Here is a 14,147-nt window from a genome sequence, read left to right as displayed (position 1 = left end):
AGCTCCTAGTCTTGTTTTTGCTGACTGTATAGAGCTTCTCCATCTTTGGCTGCAAAGAATATAATCAATCTGATTTCGGTGTTGACCATCTGGTGATGTCCATGTGTAGAGTCTTCTCTTGTGTTGTTGGAAGAGGGTGTTTGCTATGACCAGTGCGTTCTCTTGGCAAAACTCTATTAGTCTTTGCCCTGCTTCATTCCGTATTCCAAGGCCAAATTTCCCTGTTACTCCATGTGTTTCTTGACTTCCTACTTTTGTATTCCAGTCCCCTATAATGAAAAGCACATCTTTTTTGGGTGTTAGTTCTAAAAGGTCTTGTAGGTCTTCATAGAACCATTCAACTTCAGCTTCTTCAGCGTTACTGGTTGGGGCGTAGACTTGGATTACTGTGACATTGAATGATTTGCCTTGGAAACGAACAGAGATCATTCTGTCATTTTTCAGATTGCATCCAAGTACTGCATTTCAGACTCTTTTGTTGACCATGATGGCTACTCCATTTCTTCTAAGGGATTCCTGCCCACAGTAGTAGATATAATGGCCATCTGAGTTAAATTCACCCATTCCCGTCCATTTTAGTTTGCTGATTCCTAGAATGTGCGACATTCACTCTTGCCATCTCCTGTTTGACCACTTTCAATTTGCCTTGATTCATGGACCTAACATTCCAGGTTCCTATGCAATATTGCTCTTTACAGCATCAGACCTTGCATCTATCACCAGTCACATCCACAGCTGGGTATTGTTTTTGCTTTTGCTCCATCTGTTCTTTCTTTCTGGAGTTATTTCTCCACTGATCTCCAGTAGCATATTGGGTACCTACCAACCTGGGGAGTTCCTCTTTCAGTATCCTATCATTTTGCCTTTTCATACTGTTCATGGGGTTCTCAAGGCAAGAATACTGAAGTGGTTTGCCATCCCTTTCTCCACTGGACCATATTCTGTCAGACCTCTCCACCATGACCCTCCCATCTTAGGTAATCAATTATAGAGGTAATCAAATTAAAACTAGGTTGTTAAGGTGGACCCTACCAATATGACTGGTATCCTTATAAAATGGGGAAACATGGACAGAGGGAAAATGATACAAAGACACACATGAGAATGCCATTTGAAGGTAGGGTGATGCATCTACAAGCCAAAGAACGCATTAGGCAACCAGAAGCTAGGAGAGAGCATGGAATAGTCCCTTCCCTAGACCTTCAGAGGGAGCACAGCCTTGCTGATACCTTGATTTTGGATTTAAAGTCTTCAGACCCATGAGACAATGAATTTCTGTTGTTCTAAGCCACCTAGTATGTGGTACTTCATGATGGCAGCCTTAATGTTATGGTCTGAATGTTTGGTTCACCCCACCCTGGGCTGGCCCAATTCATATGTTGAAGTCCTAATGCCCAATATGATGGTATCAGTAGGCAGGGCTTTTGGGATGTGCTTAAGGTGAAGCCTTCAAGAATGTGAATAGTGTCCTTATAAAAAGATCCAGAGAGATCTCTAGCTCCTTCCACCATGTAAGGACACAATGAGAAGGTACCAGATATGAACTAGTAAGTGGGCCCACATCAGAAGGTGAACACACTGGCATCCTGATCTTTGGACTTTCCATTTTAACTCATTTTAACTGTGAACAATAAATTATTGTTTTTTACAAGCTACCTGGCCTGTGGTATTTTGTTATAGAAGTCCAAATGGATTAAGACACTTAGGAAATGAATACAGGCTGCTTCCAGTGATGATAAACCATGCTACTGGTAAGAGATAATAACAGTCTATGTTAAAATGGTAAAGTAGTTTAATCCCTAGACTCCAAGACAACAGAGGTGAAGGGTCTGATTCTATAGAAACTGGTTGTTTCCTACTGTAGCCTAGAAGATTTGTTTAGATACAACAAAGCTAGTTTTGTAATTTATAATGCATACACACCACACACACACACACTCATGTACCCACATATTCATTCCTTTCTTCAGTTTTCTGGCATTTCCAAGTTTGTGGTAAAAGTTTCAGTATGAATTTTTCCTCTAGTCTGCAATGGATCAGACATCACACCTGAGCAACCTTAAGGAGCCCATTCAGATTTTAGGAGAACCAGACACTCATCCTAAGGAGACAGAAAGAATTGCTGATACTGTCACAGAGAGTGTCTCTGTGTTAAAAAAGTTTGGAAGGTGGAAATGGAGCTCCTGGAATTGAATTCAAAAGACTTATTTAGGAAGGTCTGTGTTAGCAGGTTTTGCCTGATGGGGATTTAACAGTGGATGACAAGAGCAGGACTGGAGACCACTGCTTCTTCTAGAGGAGGGGCAGCCTTATGCAGACTGCTATGGAATTCACCAGAAGCTCTTTTATGTTGACCTTTTTTCAGGATCCAGCTTTATAAATAAACCTAAACAAAATAGAAGGAGATGATTATAAGTCAACTGACTTTGACCTGATGAAACTTCTCTAAGTAGAAATATATAAATACACACAAAGAAAAGCACTTTGATTCATATTGGTACTCTCAGGATATCTGCATACTCTCATTTTTCAGCTAAATTAAGAATCAATTTTTGACTATCACAATACTGTATTAGCAACTCCTGGGTAACCAAGTCGTCTACCTCTTGGTCATTTCATGGTTCTTTACCACTTCCATTAGAGATAGTCAAGAAGGTGAAAGGAAGTAAAATTACAACTGAGCCATCTGGTACCTTTATGATACTGAAAGATTTAATGAGACAGGAAGCACAAACCACAGCCTGGGATGGGGTTTAAATTAACTGTGGATTCAAATTATTCATGATCTTCCTCCTGCTTCTTTTATCCATCATTCCTGCAAAAGCTGACACTTAAGGGAAAAATGAATTTCTTAAACAAGACACAAAAGCATTAACTGTAAAGGAAAAAATTTAATAAATGTGAATATATTTACATCAAAAACTTCTGTTCATAAAAAGATAACATAGCAAATAAAAGGCAACTTACATATTCTAGGAGATATATGCGGCTTATATAGTCAACAAAAAGATTAGTTTAATAAAAATATAGATAAAGAATTTCTATAAACCAATTTAAAAAGTAAGAAAAAAACAATAAAAGAGGCTGAACAAATAGGAATTTTGCAGAATGGGAGACAAATATGATTAATAAATATATCAGGAAAATGCAACTTAAGATCATACTGATATATCATTTTACAACCATTTGATTGGCAAAAATCAAGAAGTTTGATTTTATCAATTGCTGGAAAAAATAGGGAATCAAGAGAATCTCATCTTTTGCTGGTGGGAATGTAATTTGTTACAGCTTGAGAAAATAATCTGGCATTCCTCTGTAAGGCTGAACATTCTTACACCCCACAACCCAGAAATTTCACTCCTAAGCATAGGCCAAGCTCTTGCCCATATATACCAGCAGAAGACATGAATAAGAATGTTCATAGTAGCCTCATTCATAATAGTCAGACTTCCACCATTAGAAGAGGAGATAAATTCATTGCAGTATAGTCACACAATGCAATATTATACTGTAGTAAACGAACAAGCTACAGAACCAACATGTGTGAACTTGTTATATGAAGCTAAGTGGGGAAAAAAAAATCAAATCCCAGAAAAGCACATACAGTACAATCTCTTTTCTACAAAGTTCAAAAACAAACACCTAAACAATATATTACTTAGGCACACATATATTCTTAATAAAACTTAAAAAAATAATGTATAAAGGAATGAAAACCACAAAATTTGAGATCACTTCTGAAGGCAGTGAGTTACTTCCGAAGGAAAAACAGAAGGATGAGATGGAGAAAAGTAATTAGGTAGGGATATAATATTATTAAGATTCTGTTCTTGTTTGATTGAAAATTTCAAGATGTTTGTTAAATTAGAAAAAATAAACACATTAGTGAACGAGTAAGTAAAAGATTACCTTTCATGTAAATACTAATAATGAGTGTATATATTCTACATCAAGGATTCTGACTAACCCAAACATGTGAATCTGAGCTCCATTAAAATAAGAAGAAAAAAACAAACAAAAAGTATTGGATATCTAAATTAACTTTCCTGAATCTGAAGCTATTGAAGATGAGGCTTCCAGGACCCATCACTTGCAAAGGCCCTGTGAGAGCTGACAATATACAAAGTTACTGATTACAACAGTATTTGCAAGAGCAAAAGACAGAAAATATCCGTGTCCAATATCTCCAACTCCAATCCAGGACCATAGGGTTCATTCTCACTTGCACTTTTTCCATATCTGGAACTCTGGTTCCCAGCCTGTGCAGATGCCACCCTTCCCCTGTGGGCTCCGCCACCCATGCTGCTCCCCATGTGAACTCTTCCCCTTCCCTACTTGGACTCTGACATCCTGTGCTGGGCCACTGCCCTGTGCCGACATCCTTTACTCCACTTAGGCTCCTAGACAGCGGTGGGCTGATGTAGCCATCCCTCCCCATGGCCCTGCCCTCACCCCTGGGCCTACCACGCCCCACCCCGACTCTCCCTAATAGCTTTAGAAATATTTGAGAAGAAAGGAAGGGGTGAAATGGAAGGAAGAAGAAAAAGGGAGGAGAATGGGAAGAACCTATCATTTTTTCTGCACTAATGATAGCATAAATACAGTCACTGTCCTGTATCTTGTATTTTTCGTTCAGTGTATAGTAATGACATATAGCTCCATATCATACCCAAAGAGTTCCCTTATTCTTATTTGTTGTTTAATTGCTCAGTTGTGTCTGACTCTTTGTAATCCCATGGACTGTAGCCTGCCAGGTTTCTCTGTCCATGGGATTTCCCAGGCAAGAATGCTGGAGTTGGTTGCCATTTTCTTCCACAATAATTTTTATGGCACACACAATATAGTATATGGATGAGCTGTAGTCTCTTTACCTAGTCTCCTATTGATGGATATCTATGTTTGGCCAATCTTTGGCTAGGTCAAATAACACTGAATGAGTGGCACCAATACTAGAACTCTAGAGCAACCTTAGGGGCTTCCCAGGTGGCTCAGTGGTAAAGGATATGTCTGCCAAGCAGGAGATGTGAGTTCAATCCCTGGATCGGGAAGATCCCCTGGAGAAGGAAACAGCAACCTTTTCCAGTATTCTTGCCTGGAGAATCCCATGGACAGAGCAGCCTGGCAGGCGGTCCATGGGGTCCCAATTGAGTCAGATGAGACTCAGCAACTAAACAACAGAGCAACCTTACACACATTGTAATGCTGAACACATGTCAGTACACCTTTGGAATAAAATCCTGAAAATGGGTCAAAAGGCACATGACTATAATTTTGAGAGATACTGGAAAACAGTGAATAAGAATAGCTTGTTCTCTGCATGACAGGGAATTAAGAATTTCTGGGCATGCATGGGTTAAAAAACCAAATCAACCCCACCCCTCCCCAAACAAAAAAAACCCCAAACAGCTGAAACCAAACCTAAAATAGCAAGTGGCAGCTTCTTACCTGTTGCCTCTGAGTATAGTGTCTTCTCATCAACACTTCGAACATTACAGGAAAGAAACAATTTCCTCCCCTCAAGTTTATCAAGTTGGCTATTTATCACAACAACAGAACAAAGAGGGACAGGTCTGCAGAACAAAAAAGGAAAAAACATCTGTTTTTATCAGATTTATGTAACACTGAGAGATGATGAAGTGCATGACAGGGGTGGAAATTTATGACATGTGGGTATCAGTGGGTACTGACTGACTTAGATAAACTGCTCCTAAAGTGGGGCTGACATCACCAGACGCTCACACTCCCTTGCTCCCAAGCACACTGCGCTCAGGTGGCTCCTGGGCATCCAGTCCCAGCCTGCTGTTGTGGGGTACGTGCAAAGAGATCACCAGGGATTCCAGCTCTGTGATGGCAGGGACTGTCCCATCTGAAGGGAGCTGAAATCCTAGTCAGCGTCTCTCGTTTTCTCTGTCATAATCAAAATTTCTCACCCATCCACTTTAGAGTAACTGTCACTAGAAAGACACTGAATAACAAATTGCTGGTATTAGCTTAATGTGCTAAGTCAGAGCTGTCCAACAGAACTGTAAGTGATGACAGAAACGATGGGCCACAGCTGAGCTGTCCAACATGGTTGCCAGAGATGGCTACTGAGCATTCAAAATATGGCTATTGTGAATGAGAAACTAAATCTTTAGTTTAGTTTCTATTCAGTTTGGTTCAGTTCAGTCACTCAGTCGTGTCCGACTCTTTGTGACCCTGTGAACCGCAGCACGCCAGGCCTCCCTGTCCATCACCAACTCCCAGAATCCACCCAAACCCACGTCCATTGAGTTGGTGATGCCATCCAACCATCTCATCCTCTGTCATCCCCTTCTCCTCCTGCCCTCAATCTTTCCCAGTATCAGGGTCTTTTCAAATGAGTCAACTCTTCACATCAGGTAGCCAAAGTATTGGAGTTTCAGCTTCAGCATCAGTCCTTCCAATGAATATTCAGGACCGATTTCCTTTAGGATGGACTGGTAGGATCTCCTTGCAGTCCAAGGGACTCTCAAGAGTCTTCTCCAACACCACAGTTCAAAAGCATCAGTTCTTCGGTGCTCAGTTTTATTTATAGTCCAACTCTCACATCCATACATGACCACTGGAAAAACATAGCCTTGACTAGATAGACTTTTGTTGACAAAGTAATGTCTCCGCTTTTCAATACACTCTCTAGGTTGGTCATAACTTCCCTTCCAAGGAGTAAGCATCTTTTAGTTTCAATTAATTTATATTTAAATTTATATAGCTATATGTGTCTACTGGATATATGGCTATATGCATCTATAGTCAACTCTGGGAATCTTAGAGAAAGTGCTGTAGTGAAAAATGTTAACCCTTTAAAGGTAAAATTTTAGTTGGTAGAAACACGAAGTAGAGCAGGGAGATGTGTTTTGTGTTCCTGTAGTACCATCATGTGGATTAAGGAACTACTCCACGAGGAAAGGAAATGAACATTCTGATTACCCTTCTGTCCAGTTTTTGCTCCCATTAGCTTTTCCTGAACTTCTTGATGAAAAAACTGAGCTTTGCCAATCCAGTATTTACTAAGACCTAGGGGACATTAGGTGTTCTTGCCTGCTCAGCATCTTCCTTTCCTACTAACACCACTCCTTTCATTTATCCATCTGTTCTACCTCTCACCACTCATCCACACACCAACATTCCCTTTTCTTTGGGGAATCAGCACCATTTTTAACCCATGTATGTTGACTAGGGTTGACAGCTGACTTTTATCCCCCACACCCCCTGACTCACCCCCCCCCCCCCAACAGTGATTGGTTGTGCATATGAGCATGAGCTGAGACTCTCAATCTTGGAACTTGTGCTGGAGCCCTTGGGGCTGGGTTTTCTTTCTGCTTGAGTTGCTAGGCTTGCAAGATACAAGCCTGCCTGTTAGCTGTGGCATTAAATTGGGAAAGGCTACCCAAGGATGGAGAAGGTCTAAAGGAAAGTGTGGTTGAGACACAGGCACAGATTCAATGGCATCACTGAATGTCTGCACCCAGACATATCTGTCTTCTCCACCATGCAAGCCAATACGTTCCTTTTTTCCTTGCACTATTGTGAATTAAGAGGTCTGTCGCTTAGAATGAAAAGTTCCTTGTTTAATAAGAAAGAGTAAAGAAAGGAGAAATACAAAATAATATAACTGTTTATAGAATATAATTTTCTTAGTGCAACTAATATTTAGGCACAGATAAGCTTGATTGGCATAAAAAACAGGCTTCATATAATTTTATTTATCCAGTTTTATTAGACAACTTACTTAGATGTGTGTTAGAAGCAAAAAGAAAGATAATAGAGACACAAGCAAATTTTAAAAATAAAAGAGAAAACATACATATACAACAAAGAGGCTTAAAAAGTTAAATGGTGAGTCTGACAAACAGATCAAGAAAACAGAGAAAGCATAAATAAATAAAGCAGAAAAACATCTACTGCTTTATTGACTAAGCCAAAGCCTTTGACTGTGTGGATCACAACAAACTGTGGAAAATTCTTAAAGAGATGGGAATGCCAGACCACCTGATGCCTCCTGAGAAATCTGTATGCAGGTCAAGAAGCAACAGTTAGAACTGAACATGGAACAACAGACTGGTTCCAAATTGGGAAAGGAGTACATCAAGGCTGTATATTATCACCCTGCTTATTTAACTTACATGCAGAGTACATCATCAGAAACGTTGGGCTGGATGAAGCACAAGCTGAAATCAAGATAGCTGTGAGAAATATCAAAAACCTCAGATATGCAGATGACACCACCCTTATGGCAGAAAGCAAAAAAGAAGTAAAGTGCCTCTTGATTAAAGTGAAAGAGGAGAGTGAAAAAGTTGGCTTACAGCTCAACATTCAGAGAACTAAGATCGTGACATCTGGTCCCATCACTTCACGGGAAATAGATGGGGAAACAATGGAAACAGTGACAGACTTTATTTTTTTGGGCTCCAAAATCACTACAGATGGTGACAGCAGCCATGAAATTAAAAGACGCTTGCTCCTTGGAACAAAAGATATGACCAACCTAGACAGCATATTAAAAAGCAGAGACATTACTTTGAACAAAGGTCCATCTAGTCAAAGCTATGGTTTTTCCAGGAGTCATATATGGATGTGACTATAAAGAAAGCTGAGTGCTGAAGAACTGATGCTTTTGAACTGTGGTGTTGGAGAAGACTCTTGAGAGTCCCTTGGACTGCAAGGAGATCCAACCAGTCCATCCTAAAGGAAATCAGTCCTGAATATTCATTGGAAGGACTGATGCTGAAGCTGAAGGTCCAATACTTTGGCCACCTGATGGGAAGAATCAATTCATGGGAAAAGATCCTGATGCTGGGAAAGATTGAAGGCAGGAGGAGAAGGGGACGACAGCGGATGAGATGGTTGGATGGCATCACCAACTCGATGGATATGAGTTTGAGTAAGCTCCGGGAGTTCGTGATGGACAGGGAGGCCTGGCGTGCTGCAGTACATGGGGTAGCAAAGAGTCAGACATGACTGAGTGACTGGACTCAACTGACTGAATTGGGACCAAAAAGGACATAACTAAGTACTTACCTGAGGTAAGAAAAATTGAGAACACTATTAATAACTTCATGTTAATAAATTTAAAAACTCAGATGAAATGGAAAAAGTTGCAAAAAAAAAAGTTTTTGAAGTTGACAAAAAAAAGAAAAGGGTTAGAAAGCCTGAATAATTGAATAAAGAAGTCATTGAGGCCCTAAGAGGATAGAGCAGCCACACCCAGGAAGGATCCAGGTCTTTGAATCATTTCAGGGGTGGGTCCTTTACTAACTTTCACACATAAGACAATGCAAACAAAAAGTCTATTGATTTAATCAGGTAAAAACGTTAAGCGTTATAAATGTACCTAGTGCTATCCCAACTAATTTACTACATTAAAAAAAAAAAGTCTGTATTTTTGACTTCTAGTTTAATGTACAGAGAACTTGGCCTATAATATCTTGATTCTTTACAATATATTGAGGTTTGATCTATGGACTAATCCTGATTGGTTTTTGTAAATTTTCCAAGAATGTCTAAGCAGAAAGTATATTTTTCTCTAATTACTGAATATAGGGTTCAACATATGTCTAATAAATCATACTTGTTATCTTGAGGTGTTCAAATTTCTTTGTCTGCTTGATTAATAATTGAGAACAGCTTGCTGGAATCTCCCACTATGAAAACAGATTAATTTATTCCTAAGAATCTACTAACTTTAAAATTATTTTATTATATACATACTGGATTAGAATTGTTTCTATCCACTACTGAATTGAATCTCATTATTATGAAGTAGTCTCCTCTACCCCCAGTATTAATTTTTGATAATTTATTTTTTTCTGTGGCTACTCCACTTTCTTTTGCCTAGCATATTTTCCCTTCCATTTTCTGTGTCATGTTTTAGATATGTCTCATATAAACAGTTTATAGATTTTTGTATTGTAAACGTCAATTTTATAATTTCTTTCTCTGAACTGATGGTTTGGTCCATTTATAGTTAGTGTACTTAGTGTTTCATTAAGAGCTATTTCTACCATCTTATTTTGGTATTCTATTTGACTCTAATGATGCTTCCCCTCCCTTTCTTACATTTCAAGAAATTAAAAATTTCTATTTATTTATACAGTTATTTGGTTTTGACTCTTCTACTGGTTAGGCTTTAACTATATATACTCATTTTTTCATTATTATTTTAATCACTTTGCCACAGAAAAATACAAAAATTAATTATGTTCACCTATGTTTACCCCCTCCCCAAACTACATATTATTTTTTAAAATGCTTTTTAAATTTTATTTATTTATTGGACACAGCATGTGGGATCTTAGTTCCCCTCCACTGGGAGCTCAAAGTCTTAACCACTGGACCATCAAGGAAGTCCCCATACTATTTTCGTTCAGTATTTTAGCTGTTCTTTTTTGAAATCCCCAGAATATAGCCATTATTACTACTTACATATAGATTTTGTGGAGATGTACATTATCAACATATTTACTGATATATTTGCTCATTATTCTTTCTTTCATCCTCCTGTCTGGTGGTATTACTTTTCTTCTTTCTTAAGTATATTCCTTAGAAGTTCCCTAGGACTGTCCTGTTTGTAAATGTTTCCCATTTTTGTTTAAGTAAAAATAAAAAACTTCATTTTTCAAGTTTAGTTTTGCCAAGAGCATGATTCTAAGTTACATGTTTCTTTTAGCACTCTGAAGATATTTTATTATCTTCTCACATGCACTATTGCTGAAAAGACATACACTGCTTCTAAGAGGCAAGACTACTCTGTTACGAGAATCCTGTCTTTTATCTCTGACTGCTTTCAGATCACTTTGCCTTTAGTATTCTGTAATTTCTGAAGATACAGATTTCTTTTTATTTATATTTCTTATATCAAGTTGTACTTTCTGTATCTATGGCTCATGATTTTCTTTAGTTCTAGAATATACTCACTCGTTATCTCTTCAAATATTAGATCTTTTCCATTCACCCTGCTGTCTTCTGGAACTCCAACCACAGCACATTAAGACTTTTCACTTGTCCTCTTAGCTTAACCTCTCTTGTTTTTCACTTCTTTTTCTATTGAATTCTTTTTCTTTTTGATTTTTTCGGATCTTTATTTCTGTTCACTTTCAGCTATGTTTAAGTAATACAAGTCTATGCCCCAACCAGTAATGCTGAAGAAGCTGAAGCTGAACGGTTCTATGAAGACCTACAAGACCTTTTAGAACTAACACCCCAAAAAGATGCCCTTTTCATTATAGGGGACTGGAATGCAAAAGTAGGAAGTCAAGAAACACCTGGAGTAACAGGCAAATTTGGCCTTGGAATACGGAATGAAGCAGGGCAAAGACTAATAGAGTTTTGCCAAGAAAATGCACTGGTCATAACAAACACCCTTTTCCAACAACACAAGAGAAGACTCTATAAATGGACATCACCAGATGGTCAACACCGAAATCAGATTGATTATATTCTTTGCAGCCAAAGATGGAGAAGCTCTATACAGTCAGCAAAAACAAGACCAGGAGCTGACTGTGGCTCAGACCATGAACTCCTTATTGCCAAATTCAGACTTAAATTAAAGAAAGTAGGGAAAACCACTAGACCATTCAGGTATGACCTAAATCAAATCCCTTATGATTATACAGTGGAAGTGAGAAATAGATTTAAGGGCCTAGATCTGATAGATAGAGTGCCTGATGAACTATGGAATGAGGTTCGTGACACTGTACAGGAGACAGGGATCAAGACCATCCCCATGGTAAAGAAATGCAAAAAAGCAAAATGGCTGTCTGGGGAGGCCTTACAAATAGCTGTGAAATGAAGAGAAGCAAAAAGCAAAGGAGAGAAGGAAAGATATAAACATCTGAATGCAGAGTTCCAAAGAAAAGCAAGGAGAGATAAGAAAGCCTTCCTCAGCAATCAATGCAAAGAAATAGAGGAAAACAACAGAATGGGAAAGACTAGGGATCTCTTTAAGAAAATCAGAGATACCAAAGGAACATTTCATGCAAAGATGGGCTCGATAAAGGACAGAAATGGTATGGACCTAACAGAAGCAGAAGATATTAAGAAGAGATGGCAAGAATACACAGAAGAACTGTACAAAAAAGATCTTCATGACCCAGATAATCACGATGGTGTGATCACTGACCTAGAGCCAGACATCCTGGAATGTGAAGTCAAGTGGGCCTTAGAAAGCATCACTACGAACAAAGCTAGCAGAGGTGATGGAATTCCAGTTGAGCTATTTCAAATCCTAAAAGATGATGCTGTGAAGGTGCTGCACTCAATATGCCAGCAAATTTGGACAACTCAGCAGTGGCCACAGGACTGGAAAAGGTCAGTTTTCATTCCAATCCCAAAGAAAGGCAATGCCAAAGAATGCTCAAACTACCGCACAGTTGCACTCATCTCACATGCTAGTAAAGTAATGCTCAAAATTCTCCAAGCCAGGCTTCAGCAATATGTGAACCATGATCTTCCTGAGGTTCAAGCTGGTTTTAGAAAAGGCAGAGGAACCAGAAATCAAATTGCCAACATCCGCTGGATCATCGAAAAAGCAAGAGAGTTCCAGAAAAGCATCTATTTCTGCTTTCTTGACTATGCCAAAGCCTTTGACTATGTGGATCACAATAAACTGTGGAAAATTCTGAAAGAGATGGGAATACCAGACCACCTGATCTGCCTCTTGAGAAATCTGTATGCAGGTCAGGAAGCAACAGTTAGAACTGGACATGGAACAACAGACTGGTTCCAAATAGGAAAAGGAGTACGTCAAGGCTGTATATTGTCACCCTGTTTATTTAACATATATGCAAAGTACATCATTAGAAACGCTGGACTGGAAGAAACACAAGCTGGAATCAAGATGGCTGGGAGAAATATCAATAACCTCAGATACGCAGATGACACCACTCTTATGGCAGAAAGTGAAGAGGAACTCAAAAGCCTCTTGATGAAAGTGAAAGTGGAGAGTGAAAAAGTTGGCTTAAAGCTCAACATTCAGAAAACGAAGATCATGGCATCTGGTCCCATCACTTCATGGGAAATAGATGGGGAAACAGTGGAAACAGTGTCAGACTTTATTTTTCTGGGCTCCAAAATCACTGCATATGGTGATTGCAGCCATGAAATTAAAAGACGCTTACTCCTTGGAAGGAAAGTTATGACCAACCTAGACAGCATATTAAAAAGCAGAGACATTACTTTGCCAACAAAGGTTCGTCTAGTCAAGGCTATGGTTTTTCCTGTAGTCATGTATGGATGTGAGAGTTGGACTGTGAAGAAGGCTGAGCGCTGAAGAATTAATGCTTTTGAACTGTGGTGTTGGAGAAGACTCTTGAGAGTCCCTTGGACTGCAAGGAGATCCAACCAGTCCATTGTGAAGGAGATCAGCCCTGGGATTTCTTTGGAAGGAATGATGCTAAAGCTGAAACTCCAGTACTTTGGCCACCTCATGCGAAGAGTTGACTCATTGGAAAAGACTCTGATGCTGGGAGGGATTGGGGGCAAGAGGAGAAGGGGACAGAGGATGAGATGGCTGGATGGCATAACTTACTCGATGGACGTGAGTCTGTGTGAACTCCGGGAGTTGGTGATGGACAGGGAGGCCTGGCTTGTGCTGCGATTCATGGGGTCGCAAAGAGTCAGACACGACTGAGCAACTGATCTGATCTGATCTTAATCTATCTGCTGAGATGCTTCTGTTTTTATACAATATTTTCATTTCTGTAAGTTTTAGGTTCTGTGGCAATCCTGTTAATTTTTACAGCTTTGTGTTGCTTTCTCTTTTTGTGATTTCATCTTTTATTTCTTTAAACATCTCATACATAATTATTTTATACTATATATCTAATTATCATGCTATCTTAAGCCCCTGAGGGTCCAAGTCCATTGCTTATTGTTTCTGCTGATTCTCACTTACGGTGGTTTATTTCCTTACATTTTGGCGCAGGATCTAGTTTTTGTCAACGAGGAATGTCCTTCAGAATTTCTGGTCTGCTATGTTGCATGAAAAAGTCTAATCTAGAACTTCCCAACCAATATAGCATGGATGGGTTATAGAAATGTTGAGATCTTAATCCTTTTGGCTGCCTAGTCACCACAACTCAACTTAGCTTCTTTGTCTAATTATCTTAATGTACTAAGCACAAGGAAAT

At 39.1% G+C, this 14,147-nt stretch overlaps 1 protein-coding gene across 1 annotated transcript in view; it reads right to left on the bottom strand.

The window, feature by feature from the left end:
• Positions 1-1,774: 1,774 nt before the first annotated feature.
• THEM4 (thioesterase superfamily member 4) overlaps positions 1,775-14,147 on the bottom strand; it is a 49,319-nt gene continuing 36,946 nt past the window's right edge. Inside the window, exons 5-6 of the mRNA XM_005894976.2 lie at positions 5,446-5,570; positions 1,775-2,386 (exon numbers count right to left, since the gene is read on the bottom strand). Coding sequence (XP_005895038.2) covers positions 2,346-2,386; positions 5,446-5,570 — 166 coding nt within the window. The 3' untranslated portion in view covers positions 1,775-2,345. The remainder of the gene's footprint in view (positions 2,387-5,445; positions 5,571-14,147) is intronic.

Source organism: Bos mutus, chromosome 3 (assembly GCF_027580195.1).
Source record: "Bos mutus isolate GX-2022 chromosome 3, NWIPB_WYAK_1.1, whole genome shotgun sequence".
NCBI lineage: Eukaryota > Metazoa > Chordata > Mammalia > Artiodactyla > Bovidae > Bos > Bos mutus.
Note: the sequence above shows the minus strand (reverse complement) of the source record. Positions and strands in the feature narration are given on the sequence as shown.